Source organism: Schistocerca piceifrons, chromosome 3 (genome assembly GCF_021461385.2).
Source record: "Schistocerca piceifrons isolate TAMUIC-IGC-003096 chromosome 3, iqSchPice1.1, whole genome shotgun sequence".
Classification (NCBI taxonomy): domain Eukaryota; kingdom Metazoa; phylum Arthropoda; class Insecta; order Orthoptera; family Acrididae; genus Schistocerca; species Schistocerca piceifrons.
The window spans coordinates 739,545,813-739,566,653 of record NC_060140.1 but is presented as its reverse complement, the minus strand read 5'-3'; the positions used below and the strand labels follow the sequence as shown (position 1 = coordinate 739,566,653).

The window sequence follows — 20,841 nt, the reverse complement described above, 5'->3', positions numbered from 1 at the left end:
ATTTTCTTTTTAACAAGCCTCTGAGCCATAGTTATTTGCACTATAAGGTTGCCTTCTATTAATAATGTCAATTTCTTCTAAGTCTCCTCACAGTCTACTTCGAACTACAAAGTAACTGATCAACCAATACTACCAGAAGCTGTCTCTGTAAAGTCTCATGCCTTTGCACTACCATAACAACAATCACCTTCGAAAGTGGGAAACTGCTGCTGACCTCCCGCACCTGTCCACTGAAACAGGCTTAAGTGTTTTTTACAGTCTGGCTGTACCCAAACTGTAGCGTGTCGTACCTCTGGGGATCACAAATGTGTCTTGGGAAATTGATATGCTGCCAAAATTTACCAATGTATGATGTGTCTCTCTAGACACTAAGAGCTCTCTCTCACCCTCAAGATTAAAATAAAAAGTATAATTTAAACAGAAACCACTTGATATTGTTAAATTAATTTTGAGAGGCTGGAGTAAAAAGGAGTGGGAGGGTGGGGGCAGGGGGGGGGGGGGAGAGAGGGCGGAGAGGGAGGGAGGGGGGGGAGAGAGAGACCTGGGAGGGGGGGGGGTTAAGACACTACGTCTTTCACTATTTTCTGACAAAGAAAAATATCTGAAGCCCAGTGCAGCTTGTACACATTACTTCCACACTCAAATGGAGAGTCTGCATAAACATTCTTCCAAATTTCATGGTCATTTTCTTTATAGTGAATCTGCTCATTGTATCACCACTCCGCTTTCCAAACACCGCAAGGAAACTGACACGAGGGAATATTTGGCATTAAACTGCATGCAAAAACGTGCACAGTTATATTTTCAGTTTGCAGACGTCAAAGACATGCAATTTTGGAACAAACAAGTAGGTATAATAGGATTTTCATTTTTAGTTATTTTCAATTAAACAAATGATTCTCAATGGTAGATAGCGAGCAGTTACAAACATATTCTTGAAAGTTTCATAGCTTCCATACCGCCTACATGTTGGCAGCCAGTTGATTCCACTGCTTTTCAAACAGTCAGTCAGCTCCGTAATCTGTCTCATAGCCAGTGGGCGTTCTTTAGTGCCCTCTTCCAGCCAGTCAAGTAAGCAGTCCTTACAGATTGGTCATAGACAGGTATAGAGCGAGTGTCGGATATCTTATGTTTCCTGAATCAACAACTCACTTTCTCCATTTTATGCCACGCCCTGGACACTTTTTTCTACTGTTATTGCCAAATGGTCCTAATCTGATTCCATTTTGTCTATAGCTGCCTATATATATATATATATATATATATATATATATAAAAAAAACAAAGATGAGGTGACTTACCGAACAAAAGCGCTGGCAGGTCGATAGACACACAAACAAACACAAACACACACACAAAATTCAAGCTTTCGCAACAAACTGTTGCCTCATCAGGAAAGAGGTAAGGAGAGGGGAAGACGAAAGGAAGTGGGTTTTAAAGGAGAGGGTAAGGAGTCATTCCAATCCCGGGAGCGGAAAGACTTACCTTAGGGGGAAAAAAGGACAGGTATACACTCGCACACACGCACATATCCATCCACACATACAGACACAAGCAGACATATTTAAAGACAAAGAGTTTGGGCAGAGATGTCAGTCGAGGCAGAAGTGTAGAGGCAAAGAAGTTGTTGAAAGACAGGTGAGGTATGAGTGGCGGCAACTTGAAATTAGCGGAGATTGAGGCCTGGCGGATGACGAGAAGAGAGGATATACTGAAGGGCAAGTTCCCATCTCCGGAGTTCGGATAGGTTGGTGTTGGTGGGAAGTATCCAGATAACCCGGACGGTGTAACACTGTGCCAAGATGTGCTGGCTGTGCACCAAGGCATGTTTAGCCACAGGGTGATCCTCATTACCAACAAACACTGTCTGCCTGTGTCCATTCATGCGAATGGACAGTTTGTTGCTGGTCATTCCCACATAGAATGCATCACAGTGTAGGCAGGTCAGTTGGTAAATCACGTGGGTGCTTTCACACGTGGCTCTGCCTCTGATCGTGTACACCTTCCGGGTTACAGGACTGGAGTAGGTGGTGGTGGGAGGGTGCATGGGACAGGTTTTGCATCGGGGGCGGTTACAAGGATAGGAGCCAGAGGGTAGGGAAGGTGGTTTGGGGATTTCATAGGGATGAACTAACAGGTTACGGAGGTTAGGTGGACGGCGGAAAGACACTCTTGGCGGAGTGGGGAGGATTTCATGAAGGATGGATCTCATTTCAGGGCAGGATTTGAGGAAGTCGTATCCCTGCTGGAGAGCCACATTCAGAGTCTGGTCCAGTCCCGGAAAGTATCCTGTCACAAGTGGGGCACTTTTGTGGTTCTTCTGTGGGGGATTCTGGGTTTGAGGGGACGAGGAAGTGGCTCTGGTTATTTGCTTCCTCCCCACTCCGCCAAGAGTGTCTTTCCGCCGTCCACCTAACCTCCGTAACCTGTTAGTTCATCCCTATGAAATCCCCAAACCACCTTCCCTACCCTCTGGCTCCTATCCTTGTAACCGCCCCCGATGCAAAACCTGTCCCATGCACCCTCCCACCACCACCTACTCCAGTCCTGTAACCCGGAAGGTGTACACGATCAGAGGCAGAGCCACGTGTGAAAGCACCCACGTGATTTACCAACTGACCTGCCTACACTGTGATGCATTCTATGTGGGAATGACCAGCAACAAACTGTCCATTCGCATGAATGGACACAGGCAGACAGTGTTTGTTGGTAATGAGGATCACCCTGTGGCTAAACATGCCTTGGTGCACAGCCAGCACATCTTGGCACAGTGTTACACCGTCCGGGTTATCTGGATACTTCCCACCAACACCAACCTATCCGAACTCCGGAGATGGGAACTTGCCCTTCAGTATATCCTCTCTTCTCGTCATCCGCCAGGCCTCAATCTCCGCTAATTTCAAGTTGCCGCCACTCATACCTCACCTGTCTTTCAACAACTTCTTTGCCTCTACACTTCTGCCTCGACTGACATCTCTGCCCAAACTCTTTGTCTTTAAATATGTCTGCTTGTGTCTGTATGTGTGGATGGATATGTGCGTGTGTGCGAGTGTATACCTGTCCTTTTTTCCCCCTAAGGTAAGTCTTTCCGCTCCCGGGATTGGAATGACTCCTTACCCTCTCCTTTAAAACCCACTTCCTTTCGTCTTCCCCTCTCCTTACCTCTTTCCTGATGAGGCAACAGTTTGTTGCGAAAGCTTGAATTTTGTGTGTGTGTTTGTGTTTGTTTGTGTGTCTATCGACCTGCCAGCGCTTTTGTTCGGTAAGTCACCTCATCTTTGTTTTTATATATAATTTTTCCCACGTGGAATGTTTCCTTCCATTATATATATATATATATATATATATATATATATATATATATATATATATATATATATATATATTTAAAAACAAAGATGATGTGACTTACCATACAAAAGTGCTGGCAGGTCGATAGAAACACAAACAGACACATACGTACACACAAAATTCAAGCTTTCACAACAAACTGTTGCCTCATCAGGAAAGAGGGAAGGAGAGGGAAAGACGAAAGGATGTGGGTTTTAAGGGAGAGGGTAAGGAGTCATTCCAATCCCGGGAGCGGAAAGACTTACCTTAGGGGGAAAAAAGGACGGGTATACACACACACACATATCCATCCACACATATACAGACACATTTAAAGACAAAGACGTGGAATGTTTCCCTCTATTATAACTATATATATATATATATATATATATATATATATATCCTTTTGTCTTTCCTTCTCCTTCCCTCTTTCCTGACGAGGCAACCATTGGTTGCGAAAGCTAGAATTTTGTGTGTATGTTTGTGTTTGTTTGTGTGTCTATCGACCTGCCAGCGCTTTTGTTTGGTAAGTTTCATCATCTTTCTTTTAGATATATTTTTCCCACGTGGAATGTTTCCCTCTATTATATATCTAAAAAGAAAGATGATGAAACTTACCAAACAAAAGCGCTGGCAGGTCGATAGACACACAAACAAACGCAAACATACACACAAAATTCTAGCTTTCGCAACCAATGGTTGCCTTGTCAGGAAAGAGGGAAGGAGAAGGAAAGACAAAAGGATATGGGTTTTAAGGGAGAGGGTAAGGAGTCATTCCAATCCCGGGAGCGGAAAGACTTACCTTAGGGGGAAAAAAGGACAGGTATACACTCGCACACACACACATATCCATCCACACATGTATATATAATAGAGGGAAACATTCCACGTGGGAAAAATATATCTAAAAAGAAAGATGATGAAACTTACCAAACAAAAGCGCTGGCAGGTCGATAGACACACAAACAAACACAAACATACACACAAAATTCTAGCTTTCGCAACCAATGGTTGCCTCGTCAGGAAAGAGGGAAGGAGAAGGAAAGACAAAAGGATATGGGTTTTAAGGGAGAGGGTAAGGAGTCATTCCAATCCCAGGAGCGGAAAGACTTACCTTAGGGGGAAAAAAGGACAGGTATACACTCGCGCACACACACACACACATATCCATCCACACATACACAGACACAAGCAGACATTTGTAAAGGCAAAGAGTTTGGGCAGAGATGTCAGTCGGGGCGGATGTACAGAGGCAAAGATGAAGTTGAAAGACAGGTGAGGTATGAGCGGCGGCAAATTGAAATTAGAAATTAGCGGAGATTGAGGCCTGGCGGATAGCGAGAAGAAAGGATATGCTGAAGGGCAAGTTCCCATCTCCGGAGTTCTGACAGGTTGGTGTTAGTGGGAAGTATCCAGATAACCCGGACAGTGTAACACTGTGCCAAGATGTGCTGGCCATGCACCAAGCCATGTTTAGCCACAGGGTGATCCTCATTACCAACAAACACTGTCTGCCTGTGTCCATTCATGCGAATGGACAGTTTGTTGCTGGTCATTCCCACATAGAACGCTTCACAGTGTAGGCAGGTCAGTTGGTAAATCACGTGGGTGATATATATATATAAAAAAACAAAGATGAGGTGACTTACCGAACGAAAGCGCTGGCAGGTCGATAGACACACAAACATACACACAAAATTCAAGCTTTCGCAACAAACTGTTGCCTCATCAGGAAAGAGGGAAGGAGAGGGGAAGACGAAAGGAAGTGGGTTTTAAGGGAGAGGGTAAGGAGTCATTCCAATCCCGGGAGCGAAAAGACTTACCTTAGGGGGAAAAAAGGACAGGTATACACTCGCACACACACACATATCCATCCACACATATACAGACACAAGCAGACATATTAAAAGACAAAGAGTTTGGGTAGAGATCTCTGCCCAAACTCTTTGTCTTTAAATATGTCTGCTTGTGTGTGTGTGTGTGTGTGTGTGTGTGTGTGTGTGTGTGTGTGTGCGCGCGCGAGTGTATACCCGTCCTTTTTTCCCCCCAATGTAAGTCTTTCCGCTCCCAGGATTGGAATGACTCCTTACCCTCTCCCTTAAAACCCACATCCTTTCATCTTTTCCCTTTCCTTCCCTCTTTCCTGATGAGGCAACAGTTTGTTGCGAAAGCTTGAATTTTGTGTGTATGTTTGTGTTTGTTTGTGTGTCTGTCGACCTGCTAGCACTTTCATTTGGTAAGTCACATCATCTTTGTTTTTAGATATATATTTCCTACGTGGAATGTTTCCCTCTATTATATATATATATATTCCCTGCAGGATGCACATACAGACACATGAAATGTACCATCACCAAAACACAAGGAGGAAATGTGACGTGAAAAATCTGTCCCTGGTGCAAAAAGGTGTGAAATACAGAAGCACAAAAATCTTCAATGCACTTCCAAGTAATATAAAGTGACTACAAGATAAAAAAAGTAATATTTAAAAATAAGCTAAAGGAGTTCTTGCCTGAAAAAAGTTTCTATTCTCTAGAAGAATTCTATAGCAAAGCTCATCATCATCATCATCATTTAAGACTGATTATGCCTTTCAGCGTTCAGTCTGGAGCATAGCCCCCCTTATACAGTTCCTCCATGATCCCCTATTCAGTGCTAACATTGGTGCCTCTTCTGATGTTAAACCTATTACTTCAAAATCATTCTTAACCGAATCCAGGTACCTTCTCCTCGGTCTGCCCCGACTCCTCCTACCCTCTACTGCTGAATCCATGAGTCTCTTGGGTAACCTTGCTTCTCCCATGCGCATAACATGACCCCACCATCTAAGCCTGTTCGCCCTGACTGCTACATCTATAGAGTTAATTCCCAGCTTTTCTAGTTTTAGCAAAGCTAGCTAATTTTATTTCCCAGATACTATTGTATATTCCTGCCTCAATATATCTTGCTGTGTTAATCAGATTAATTGGTGATCTGTAAAAAATTGTTTGGACAAAATCAGAATGTTGTATCTGGAACTCTGCTTGTGAGTGTAATTTTATCTTACCAATTGTGTTTCCAACTTGTATTATTAATCTTTGTTTATTGTCCTTATGGAAACAAATGTAATAAAGAACTAAATGTTTTTGAGTTGTTCCACATCCATGCGTTAATACGCAGAACTGGATCTACGGAATATGTATTGCAATAAATAAATAAACTTCAGAGTGACCCCTAGATTGAAATTGGCCAACAGTGGAGAATGAAGCATTGGATCCAGATAATATATAGCCTCAAAAAACCATGGCTTCTTTTTCAAGGATCATCCACAATAAAGACTGTTTAATTACACAAAGTGAAAAACATGATATTTATTGGAAAAAAATAACAGTTCTGTTAAATACTTGAAGTTTTATTCACTTCTCTACATAATAATTTGTTGTACTTTGTCACGAGTTCCAGAATTCTCATATTCTACTCTTCCGCCACCATTATCTGAAATGAGTCAGTCATGTAAATTAAACAAAAGTCTGCTCACAAACTTCTGTCGCACAGCTCTCTCCTTTTTCTCTGTTCAGGGTCAACCAGCTTTCATAGTAGCTAAGCTCACAACACTGTGAGTGAAGGTTGTAAGAAGCTGCCCTCATGCAGTTAATGTGTGTGGTCAAAATCAACTGTGAGGTAAGGAGTTGTGGTGAAACAAGTACAATATCATTTGAGAGGTACAGAGGCGAGCGAGTTCACTGCTACTAGCGCTATGTCATCATAATGTGCCATAATCTAAGAATGAAATAAAAATTGATATGACTTTTTGAAGCTTTGTCTATATGTGCTTCAGTATATTAATGTTAAAACTGCTAAATCTCAAATTCATCAAATGAATATATTTCACTATGTGCACTGTTTTAAGAAAATGTGGAACTAAATAATAAAGCTAGAAAGCCAAAAACTGTTCAGGATGTGCAAATGTATGTCACAATCAATAGCTACAAGTCTCAACTTGACTGGAGCAATATTTTGGTCAAAATTTGCATTTTTGCAAAAAATTAAAGAAAGTAAATATTAGACAGAGAAAGATGAAAATTCGAACGTAGTATCAGTTTCATATATTAACATTGACTATGTGACTCCATTCGATACCTCTAATAGTTTTCAAGTAATTTACTAAAAACGAATGCCTTTATTTATAATAGATTAAGTCTCATTTGTATTAATGATAAAAAGTTCTAATTGCAGCATTTGATTACATCCATTAAATTATACATCTGTATCAAGTTTCAAGACTTTAATGTAAATAACTATCAATACAAGAACTTTTAAAAAAGTTCTTTAGAGGTCATGCCCTACTGTCAGTTCCGTTCTAACAATTTTTAGTGGACAAAGTTTAAATGCAGTTGAACTAAAACTTTGTCAGTCACTAAAGCCAACTTAATTCCACTGATATAAAAATTACAAAGATTTTAAATTGTTTCACAACAAAGTTATTAAATAATAAGTGTCGGAGAAAATGGCCATGTAAATGCTGCAGACTGTGCGTAGTGCAGTTGACATCAGATGTTCCGTTCGGCTGTCTGCTGTGCCCATATATCAATATGGCCAGAGAGGCAGGAATGAGACACTTCACACTGAGCTGTCATTCTGTCTGCATCAGACAAAAGGTGGCATACGCTGTGTTTTGGATGATGTCACAGCCATGTAGCAACCAAACATGTTGTTGGTACAAATAGGAAGTGAACTCATGGGGATTGTACACCATTCTGGATAGTTTAGTTTTCTGGAAAGAGACACTTTGCGCCGAGCTATCAGTCTGTCCATGTCAGTCAAACACTGGCTCACGTGCTGCTTCGGATGACGTCAGGGGTAGGTTCCTACCAAACGTGTTTGGTAAAAGTAGGACGTGAACTCGCAAGGACTATACACCGTCCTGGATCACTTAGATTTGACGGAAGTAGCTGTTTGTGTGCTGCCCATAATGTTGACAAAACTGCATGGCAAATGGTGAAATTATTTTCCACTTTTCTGGCAAGCAATTAACTTTCATGATTTAAAGTCAGGGCAATAGAACATTTTACTTGGAACTTACCATAGACGTCACCTCTGAACTGCTAATAGTGTTGTTTATGATAGTGACATTACTGTTATTCTTATCAAATATTGTTATGTTTGTGTGTGTGAACTCTTATTAATCAGTTAGAACTCAAAAACTTCTATTTATAGTCATAATTCCTGCTCCAGCTGAATAATTAGCTAGTACAAACATTTTCTTTCAGTAAGCACAAGAATAATATGGACTTGCAGACTGGAAATTATTGTCAGTGTGGTCTCCATCACTTTATGGCTGCTTGCAAAAATTGTTTTTTGGCTCTTATAAAAATGGCAAAGCTACAAAAAATTTAACCCACTGCCTCACAGAGTGTTATTCGATTTTTGAATGTTCAAAACGTAAAACCGGTAAAAATTTACCAGCAACTGAAGGTAGCATATGGTGACAATGCAACGAAGAAAAGAAATTTGAGAAAATGGTATGAAATGCTCAACAATGGATGAACAAATGTGCACAATGAAACTTGACCTGGATGCTCCTCACTCGTCACAGAAGACCTGAACATTGCTGTGAACAACACAATCTTGCAAGACAGCTGAACACTCTACATATTGCTAATTGTGTTTCCAGAAATTTCTCATTCTTAGCTTGGTAAAATCATGTTGGAACATGATGGGTTCCACGGCAACTGACTGACCAACAAAAAACTCATGTTCTTTACAGGACGTCACACAGATGGAGATGCCTCTCTTGATGAGATTGTGACTGGTGATGTGACCTAAGTGTCTCATATTGAGCCAGAGAGCAAGCGTCAATCACTTTTGAGTGGCATCATCCTTCATCATCTAAAAAACTAAGAAAATTCAAACACACTCTCAACATGAATGGTTATGGCAATCATCTTTTAGGGTCATAAAGGTGTTCTTTTGGTGGATTTTGTGCCAAAAGGTAAATGTAGATTGTTATTGTAGGACTAATAAAACTATGGCATGCCATCCAAAATAGGAGGCAAGGAATGCTTTCTGGAGGAATTTTGCTTCTGCATAACAATGTAAGCCTTTACATTGCTGCTGCGACTCAAGAATTACCAGATCAATTCAGAAGGGAAACTTCTGATGATTCGTCATGTAGTGCACACCTTACACCTAGCAATTTCCACCTTTTCCAAAGATAGACGAATTGCTGGGCAGTGGAAGTTTTGGAACTGATGAAAGTTGCAGAATGCAGTGACCACATGGCTTAATGAACTGGCGGCAAATGGTCATGACCAGATACAACAAATGTTTAAATGTAGGTGGTGATCACAAAGAGAGGTGAAGGAAGCTTCATATATATAACACAATTGCTTTTTTCCAATAGCTATTGTGTTTTCATGTTGTATAACATAACAGTATTTATTTTCTGGATGATTCTAGTAATTTTAGGAAGTACACTTGTGCAGTTTTCACTCTTTTGTTAGTTACTGCATAATCTTAACCATTGACACTGATTTAAGTTTCTGTCATATTTTTATAATACTCTTATTGTTTTAGAGGCTTTCTCTCAAATTTTCACTGTATCTTCCCACATTCCGTCTAAGACATTTATGAATAATACTGCTGAAATTCACTATATTTTATTATGTTAATACTATTGTTTGCTAGAAATTCCCATTTTTTCTTTAATAGCTGCCTCATTCTATTTGAGGTTTTCCTTCCTTTTGCTTTCTTCATACATACTGTTTGCCTAAATATCTTTATTAAATATTTTTCTCTTCATCTCTTTGTATTATCTTCATTTTGTAGTGTGATGAATTTTGTAATTAATTTAATATGGTATATTTCCATACCCTTAAATGAATTCACATAATCCGTACTTATGGATTTCTGCCTGGAGTCTGTTTCTTTCTAGCTCTATATCCATGTTACACTCTGTTGTATAAGCCATCACAACCTGAAATTCTAAAATCGTTTAGGAGACAAACATCCAGTACAATTTCTTTATTATTTGAGAGAATGTGCTCCGGTTTAATTTTTAGGACCATTTGGTTCTTGCCAAGACCAATTTCCATTTGCTTTGTTACAGAAGAATGTGTTTAGGATGAACATTTTGTTTTTCTGGCAACTTCTGCTACTGTATGAACTCATGTCATTTCTGGTATTCAATGTTTTCACCTAAAAGAATCTTTCATTAGTTTTTGTCCACTTTGAACTAAAATTTCATCTAGTAATGACATTTTCTGCCATTTTTCAGCTTCTGTAACTCATCATAGAAATCTTACTGAAGATATCCACGGAAATTTGCATCTGCACATTTTTATCTTTGCTGTGCCAATAGTTGAGCCTCCTGTAGCTAAGTTTTGGTCAGTATACTGACTCTTTGTGAATTCCTATTTCTTAATTTTTAATTAGGAATATTTTACACGATTATATTCTGAGCTACCTCACCCTTAAGGAAGATAGATTTCATTGCAGATATGTATGCCATACTATCATCTTATATACAGTTGTTTATGGAGTTCAGTATTTTAACTACAGAATCATATAATATTTTCTCTGACTTTTTCCTAGTTAGTCTTTGTGAACTTTAATGTATTATTATATTTCACGAAGGGAGTGAACAAAGCTGCTACAAAAATCATATAAAATGTTTGACAAGCAGCAGAATCTAAAACTGGATAGAAATTGAAAAGGTAAGTTCTGTCTCATTACTCCCCCCCCCCCCCCCTTTTCTTAAAATTTAACTTCTGTAGTACAAAAGACAAATAATTTTATGAGTTCACCTGAAAATATATACACTGTGACCACATTTAAACATGAATTGTCATTGTATATTGGAATTATATAACATGCCATTAATTTTATAGCAAGAGCTCAAATAATTTCATAAACAATTTGGAGTGCTACTCCACCTAAAAATGGAACCTTAAGCAAACAGTTATGTGTATTATATTACATTATATTTTACAATGTCATATTTAGAGGTTGAGCATTATGTAAGATACTGGAGCAAAGCACAGTTTCACAAACCAACACCGTTTATACAACATGCAAAATTAAAATCCTCACACTGTAAAATGTGAAACTTTGACTACTATATTTGCTTCCCGACATTTTCAGATAATGCAGACATATACATTTTACCCACAAAAGTAATTTGTACAGGACGTTTATTGTAACAGATGATGTGCCATTACTTTTTTCCTCAGCTTTCACCAGCTGCCTTACCTGATACATCTGACAAGCAAAGAGTGTTGCTACCCATGCTGCATGTAGAAGAGCATTGCCAGCAACCCAGGCAACCCACGCATCACATTTTGCCATATTGAGAACAGCTGGAAGAAAATAATATGTTTCCATGCACATCATAACAAACAATCAAAGACAATACTACTACACAATATTTTCATTGACAACAGATTACAGATGTTTTTCAGTAAATTTACAGAAAACTAGAATTAATTAATGTGATCCTTGGGCAGCTGAAATCTTTTGTATTTGGTCAAAAATACAATAGAATAATAGCTTGAATGTTCAGATTTTTAAGATCTGAAGGTCAGTGCCTGGATATCAATTTCCTAAGGCAAAAATATAAAATAAAAATTATGATAAAAAATAAAAATTGCCTTTGACTATTAGGAGCTTCCCGAGTGCTGTTAAGTAAAAAAAATTGGAGTCAGATTGTAGTCCTGAAGTCACTGGTTTGAATTCCACTGATGGCATAGTTTTTTATTACCTTTTATAAATTCTATAATCACTGACAAACTGAGATGTTAATTAACAAATATGGGATCATACATTTTTATGAAAAACAAATATCCTTTTATTTTCAGTTACTGGCCATATGAAAATAAATTAAAGTTTGATATAAACAAGCAAAATGCCTATTTGTTACATGAAAAACATATACATTAATAATAATAATATTATTCAGTTTCTAGAAATAAAAAGCATTTGGTGTTATATTTGATGTTCTGCATTTTTGTATCTAATTTCAATTTATTGTGAATTCACAATTTCATACAAATATTAATTAAACCAAAAAGATGTTTTTAATAAAAGTTTGATTATGTATTTGTTAATTAACATTTCTTTTTGTTAGTAAATACAGAATTCATAAAAAAGAAAAAAAAGTATACTACTAGTGAGATTCAAACCAGTGACCTTATGATTCAATCCAACTGCACTACGCATTGAGCTACTGACTAATTCATTGATAGACTCATACGTGTATGCAAGGAGGGAGGCGAGTGGCACAAAGAGGCACTTGCCCCCAATTTGAATTGGGTGGCACAGACTTTTAATTCATTACAGAATTTTCAACCTTTTCTAGAAATAAATCTCTTCAATTCTAATAAACAATTTTGCTATTGATGCCACCTCCCTTTACACTTACATCCTAATGCCCAAGGCCTTGCAACTATTGAACACTACCTTTCACAATGCACAATGGTATCAAAACCAACAACCTCCTTCCTAGTCGTCATGACCAACTATGTCCTCACCCACAGTTACTTCTCCATTGAAGGCATTACCTACAACAAATCGGGGTATGGCTATGGGCACCCATATGACACTATCCTATGCCAACCTATTTATGGGCGATCTAGAGGAATCCTTCCTAAACATCCAGAATCCAAAACCCCTAACCTGGTTCAGATTCATTGATGACATCTTTGTGATATGGATCGAGGGTGAGGTCACCCTATCCCGATTCCTCCAGAATCTCAGCAGCTTCTCCCCCATTTGCTTCACCTGGTCCTACTCAACCCAACAAGCCACCTTCCTATATGTTGACCTCCACCTCATAGATGGCTACGTCAGTACCTCCATGCATATCAAACCTATTAACCACCAGCAATACCTTCACTTCGATAGCTGCTAACCGTTTCATACTAAGAAGTCCCTGCCATATAGCCTACCCACCTGTGGTCATCGCATCTGCAGTGATGAGTGGTCCCTTCCGAAACATACCGTGAGTCTCGCTGAGGCCTTCACAGACTGTAATTATGCTCCCTACCTTGTACAAAAACAAATCTCTGGTGCCTTATCTTTCCAGTTTCCCACCACTGTACGGCCACAGGGGGGCATTCTCCTTGTAACTCAGTACCACCCCAAGACTGGAGCAACTGATTACAGTCTCTGCCAGGGTTTTGGCTGCCTCTTGGCATGCTCTGGAATGAGGAATGTCCTGCCCACTATCCTTCCCACCCCTCCCACAGGGGTATTCCACTGTCCACTGAACCTACACAATGTACTCGTCCATTCCTACACAACCCTTGCTCCCAAACCCTTACCTCACGGTTCATATCCCTATAATAGACCTAGGTGCAAGACCTGTCCCACACATCCTCCCACCAACACCTACTCCAGTCCAGTCACAAACATCACCTATCTCATCAAAGGCAGGACTACCTGTGAAACCAGTCACGTGATCTACATGCTAAGCTGCAACCAATGTGCTGCATTCTATGTGGGCATGACAACCAACAAGCTGTCTGTCCGCATGAATGGCCACCGACAAACAGTGTCCAAGAAACAAGTGGACCACCCTGTAGCCGAGCACGCTGCCAAACACGACATCTTTCATATCAATGACTGTTTCACAGCCTGTGCCATATGGATCCTTCCCACCAACACCAGTTTTTCTGAATTGCACACGTGGGAGCTCTCACATTAATATCTCCTACGTCCAAATAACCCTCCTGGCCTCAACCATCATTAGTCCTTGTCCTCACCCATCCAGTCCCTACCCTGTTCCCTTTCCAGTACTACACAGCGCTCATTCTGCCAACACACCCTGTCTTTTTACTTTTTTACTTCTCTCCTTTCCCACTACCCCTCTGCCCCTGCCACCTCTCCCCTTCCCCCGTCTAACCTCCCAACTGCACCTAGGTGCTCTACCCTCTCTCCACATCATACCTGCACGCTCCCCAGCAGCACTTCACTGTCCCTCACCCCTACCCTACTATCCCTCCCCCTTCTCCCTCCCCACCAGCCTCCTCCTTACCCCCTCCCCCACCCCCACCCAGTAGCCACTCCCATCATGTACTGGTGCTGCTCCTCGCAGTGTGGCTTCAGCTGCCAGAGACTGCATTCATGTGTGTGTGTGTGTGTGTGTGTGTGTGTGTGTGTGTGTGTGTTTTGTCTATTTTTGAGAAAGGCCTTGTTGGTCGAAAGTTTATTCTGTGATAGTCCTTTTGTTGTGCCTACCTGTGACTCAGCATCTCCAATACATGGTGAGTGGCAACTTTTCTTTTCATAATATTGTTACATTCCATCCTGGATTTTCCATTTTTCAGTTCTAATAAACTGCACATTTGGCACTGGCGCGCAGGATGGAAACTACTGTGATTTCAGCAATTATTATGTAACTTGGGTTTGCTTATCTGTTTCACTGTTCACAAGAGAGTGTTATTTCCTTGGTGTGGCAGCACTGTTGGTGCAGTTCTGTAGTGAAAGTCGATATGAACTTCCACACAAAAGTGCCGAAATAAGATCCCTTGTGTTTTTCTCTATCGCTCCCTTGTATAGCCCTTACTGAGTTGCAGGAGAGGACTGGTCCTAAACACCGGGCATTCGGTGTCCATCACAAATTCCCAGGACACTTCTCTTCTCCCCAACCAGCATTAACATTAACATGGTTGCAGTATACCCGGCCAACATCAGCCCTCAATTCCTGCAACAACTCTCTCCTATCCCTGCTTCACAACTTAATGACAATGGTAGTTTGCCTTTTCTCCACACATGAATGAGACCTGTTGCAGCTATTTTTTCAATAAACCCTAAAGAACATTGTGTGTGTGCTTATCTGTGGTCCCAAATGCAACAGATGAAAAGAAAAAAATGTAATTTCCTACTTAAGAAAACAAAAAAAGTGTGAAATTTCAATACCAGGTGTTTGCCTCATCTAAAATTTCATGGAACGGAGCATAACAAAACATACTACCATACAGTTATGAATTTTGTAGCCTGGTTGGCACTGATGCACAGCACTGTATCTAATTGACCATGGAGGAAAGAATAAGCATTGCGAGATTGAAGTGGTGAGGTTGTGTGAAGTGAATGCAACCAACTCAAACACCACGTCGGTATTTGGAGATGGAAGTACCAGGAAAAAGACCAACTGGGTGGCCTTGGAAGGGATGGGCAGATCAGGTCAATGAAGCTCTCAAGAGGAGATGAGTAATATGGGATGCAGTGGAGAGGGAAAAGCTACACCAGGACAGAAATCAATGGAGGACTATTGTTAACAAAGTTCCTACTCAGCTCGCTGGAAGGAAATGATGATGATGATGATAGAGAGAAAAGGACCACCTTGGTACAGTCCTAGACTGTTAAGTCAGCTGTATTGACCAATTTGCAGGTGGTTTTGGGAACTTCTCTCAATTTGTATAGTCGAATGCTGCTCCTGGGTTACAAAAACAATCTGTAGCTTTCATAACATATTTTGTTCAATTCAGATTATTACAGTCAACATTATAAAAACAAAAAGAATGAAAGCAACCCTATAAATCTATTAACACAATTCCGTGTGAAGTTTTGTAAGGAAAGAAAGTAATATACAGTAACTGGACAGAAATATAGAAACACTGCACGAAATGCATGCCTGAACATAAACGCAGATACTAGCCAACATGCAGGCTGCACTGCTGTAACTGATCACGAACAGCACCTGTGCAATGTCTTCAGTAGATTGCAAATATCAGTCATGGTCAAAACAGTGTTCTGTGTAGCTGTGAATGCTTGATATCAGTGAACAAGGGCAAACTATTGCTGCTCATGCAGTGGGTATGTGCGTGATTTCCATAACCAAGGTGGCCAAAGTGTTCGATGTTTCAAGAGGCACTGCATCAAAGATTTATATCACTTACAGGGAACGTGGAAAAACATCATCTGCTATGTCAAAATGTGAATGTCAGTGTGTGTGGAGTGAAAGTGACAGATGGTTACTGAATACTGTGATGAAAAATAAACAAGGTTGAAAAAAATAAAATAAATAATGATGACAGTTGCAAAACTCACTGGAGAACTCGATATCGTATCACGAATCCTGTGAACACCAAAACAACACGAAGAGAGCTCATAAGCACAGAATTGCAGGGTGAGTTGGAATTCCAAAAGCACTCATCAGTTATGTAAATTTCCATAACAGCAAAATGTGCTCCTGAAGCCATAAGGGAGCAATGGAAGAAAATAATTTGATCAGACAAGTCTTCTTGCATAACGTTTCCAACTTCTTCCCAAATTTACAACCCAAGAGTAACACGTGGTGGAAATCAGTGATTATTTGGGCAGCCATGTCATGGTATTCCATAGACCCCATGGTTACTCTGCAAGGTCACATTATTATCAAAGATTAAGTGACCATTTTGGCTGATCAGGTCCATCTCATGATAGAGTGTTTATACCCAAATGGTGATGCTGTGTTCCACGACGACAGTGCCCCTGCTTTCACAGCTTGCATTGTCCAGGATTGAATTTGTAAGCATGGGGATGAACTGTCAGACCTCTCCTGGCCATCACTGTTACCATTATTGAGCCTTTGTAGTCTACTTTGCGGAAAAGTGTGCATTATCACTATCCATTTCCAGAATTGTTACCTGAATTTGCCACTATTTTGCAGGAAGGTGGTATTAGAGCCCTTGAAAAACCATACAGGATCTGTATTTACTTACTCATTTTGGGATGATTGGATGATGCTTTGAAAGGCAATGGTTTTCCTACACTGTATTAGGCATGGTAATGTGTTATGTTTATGGTGTTTCCACATTTTTGTCCACAAAACATATATTGCATCACAGCTGTATACATGACGGTTTTGACTCGTTACCACGTGACTTGTTCCTACAATTTTCTGAGTGGTATTTCTTGTTGGTTACTCTCAATGACCTTTAGCAATAAAAGATATTTCTTGCTAGTTATTTTTGTTCACATTTAGTAACACTTCCTGACTCATTTTCTACTTCAAATTTTTAATTTTCTCTGTCAAACTAACATTATTGGTACTGGTAAATGAATAGAAATATATTTTTGTGAACACTTTCTAGCTTCATTTCCCAACTCATTGGATACACTTGATTTAATAATATAAAAATGTAATTTTTCATCGTTAGCTGAAGATAGGTGACAACCATGATAATGTGAAAACTATAACGGATGTATTTTGATAATACAAAGAAAAGGTAGACTGCAACTCACTGTGAAGATGACACATTGAGTTACAGACAGGCACAATGAAAATACACTTACACATCAGCTTTCGACCAAAGCCTTCTTCAGAAAAGGAAAAACACACACACACAAAATCCTTCATTCACACAAGCAAGCACACCTGATGCACATATGGCTGCAATCTCTAGCAGCTTGGTCTAAGCTGCCGGAGATGGCGGTCAGTTGTGGATGAGACGTGTTTGCTTGTGTGAATGAAGATGTGTGTGTTTCCCCTTCTGAAGAATGCTTTGGCCAGAAGCTAATGTGTAAGTGTCTTTTCATTGTGCCTGATTGCAACTCAGCATGTCACCTTCACAGTGTGTAGAAATCTATCTTTTCCCTATATTGTTTGTATTCCAGCATGGTGTTTCCACAGATGTATTTTGCATATATTAATATTATATGCTTCACTTTTGGATTTTGAAGTAACTTACTACAAAAGTGAACTGAGTGGACATCTAGTAATCATTACAGTTACTACATGTTTAGTTCTTGGTCACAATCTCTCTTCAAATTCACTGAATCTGTTGTATAAAAAATAATTTTAGCATCTTACATGCCCCCCCCCCCCCCCTCCGTCCCGACAAAATTTTCTGGGCTTCCATGGATACACTAACCTTATATCTTCAAAGGCATTTTTTTTTTTTTTTAGTTTCTTTAGAACTGCATTTTACTATTTCAGCAAATCAGTGCCTAGACACTGATCTTCATATCCTGTAAGTATGTGGAAAGTAGAAGAATGCCACTCCATAAGGTCCCCTTTTGAATATGAAGTTACAATTTTTGATGTTGAGTTGTGTACATTTAACTCAATGCCAAACAGCCAAAGAATGAAGAGAAAAGGAAGAAGGAAAAAAGGAAAAAGTGAACAATCATGTAACATTCAAGTTAACCACTGCCCTGGAGGCAAAAATGCGTAATAATAATAAACTGCTAGTGCCTGCTACATGCCCAGAGTCTCATACTTCAAGTGATGATGAATCAGGAGTATGAATCCTGTAAAAAAAAAAAACTGAATCCAACTGGTTCTGGAGGTAACACTCCATTGTAGATCCTTGCCTATGGTACTTGCTGAAAATGGCCAACAGTTTTCAAGGTGCGAGAGGAAATATTTCATGACTTGGAGGGTACAAAGGCCTACAGGAGTAACCCCTGAAGAAAAAAGTAACTTTCAGGTGTGTCAGCCTCGTATGAGGTGGATTCCTGGTCAATGTCTGCTTCCACCTCTTGCAAACTTGGTTTTAAAACTGGATGAGGTATAGCCCTGTCCCACAAATACACTCACACACAATTACCATGATAACAAACTGTTCAGAAATTAATATCCTGAATGGTTAAATCCAGGGCTCACTACGTGCTCTATACATGACAAAGCACTCCAGGCTACTTACGTCATTATGTTTGAATCATTTGGAAAGTCTATCTATCAAATTGGGACAAAATGTAAACACTTCTTTGCACACTCAAACACTGTTTTGTAACCTGGTAAACAAATGGAATTATTATACCACTCAAATAATACAACACCAAGTTACTAGCAGTTAAATAACAAAGATTGTTATCAGGTGAAATTTAAATTGCGACTAATTCTAGATTACTGAAGTGATACCTTGCCATCAAAGTCAAGGAGTCAGGTAAAGCAAGGCAAACTATGTTTATACTTTTAAGAGCCATCTCTTCTTCTTCTTCTTCTTCTTCTTCTTCTTCTTCTTCTTCTCCTCCCCTTCTTCTTCTTTTTTTACAATTCAGTAGTGGAATCTATAATAGATTACGGATTTCCATCTCCCAGACCATCAGTATACAGAGTCTGGGAGATGGAGATCAAGAACCCGTTCTGACCATACAACGCAGACTTTAATGACCAGTATTCACACCCCTGGTAATTTTTTAGCATGTTTCTGTGCACAACACATTTTGTCTCCCAATGCTAGAGACATTGTCAAAGCTATAAGGACATCATTACTTGATTTTTTAACTCGTAACACATAGGTTCCCAAAAGGATTAGTACAGTGATCAGTCTTGTTAATCTACATAAATGATTATCTAATGACTTTAAAGTGTGGTCCAAAAAATTTAATGTTTGCTGAAGACTCAAACATACTAATCATCTGTGGAGTTCATGTATAAGTCACCTGGCCCACGTCCTGAGCGGGATTGCCGTTTCAGCAGAGATTGCTTGTTCCTGTTATATGTGCAGTCCAAAAACCCCTATGCCCTGCTTCTCAACACCCAATGAGAAGTGTGCGAGAGAAGTCACTCAGGATGCTGCTGGAGTGTCGGTCCAAGACAGGACGCTCCCTCTGGCTTCAGCCTCCAGCTGGACATTATGTGCACCAACTATTCTTTCTCCTGATTGTTCAGACTGTGTACTGTCACGACGACATCCTTCCATTGCCATCTTGACTGATTAATGGTCTGGCATTCTGAGTTGGGCGTGTCCACTTTTATACTATATATAACAGAATGCGGCCTCATTTCCAAATTTTGTTCCCTTCAAATGCTCACATCCTCTTTCATCCTGAACAGGACCTATTGCACTTGTACAGTTGCAACAGCATTTACCAACATACTATCTTTGACCACATATCTCTCTGATATCTCCCCTTATCCTCAAAATAGAAGGGCTCTTCCTGTCTTCCCAACCTTTCCAAAGACCTTTCCAACCTTTCCAAAGATCTCTCTTCTTCCTCCCTAAGGAAGGAACTAACTTTTCAAAAAGCAAGGAATCATGTTTTTTTTTCCTGAAATTAAGTACCAACTAGAAATTCCCTCTCCTCATAATTTTACAGTTTTTGCAAATTAATTTTCCTTTTATATATTTAATTAGTTCTACTGTAATGACTGATTATCCATTTATGAAGACAGACTCTCTTATTTCCTTAACCTTTTTAGACTTCTGACATATCTTTTGGAAAAAACAACGTAAAGAGGAAGAGCAAATAAAAAGAATGAAGTTATATTGAACTACTGCATTTGGGATGAAAATGCATAATTCAATTATAACTAAATAACTATGGATACTATGCATACATAAAATATTCATAAAAATTTGTGCTATAATACAGCCTAAAAATGGACATATACCGGGTGATCAAAAAGTCAGTATAAATTTGAAAACTGAATAAATCACGGAATAATGTAGATAGAAAGGTACAAATTGACACACATGCTTCAAATGACATGGCGTTTTATAAGAACCAAAAAAATACAAAAGTTCAAAAAATGTCCGACAGATGGCGCTTCATCTGATCAGAATAGCAATAATTAGCATAACAAAGTAAAACAAAGCAAAG

At 39.6% G+C, this 20,841-nt stretch overlaps 1 protein-coding gene across 1 annotated transcript in view; it reads right to left on the bottom strand.

The window, feature by feature from the left end:
• Positions 1–20,841, bottom strand: part of LOC124787655 (palmitoyltransferase Hip14) — a 134,184-nt gene that overhangs the window by 35,614 nt on the left and 77,729 nt on the right. The window contains exon 11 of the mRNA XM_047254456.1: positions 11,563–11,669. Within this exon, the coding sequence (XP_047110412.1) occupies positions 11,563–11,669 (107 nt within the window). The remainder of the gene's footprint in view (positions 1–11,562; positions 11,670–20,841) is intronic.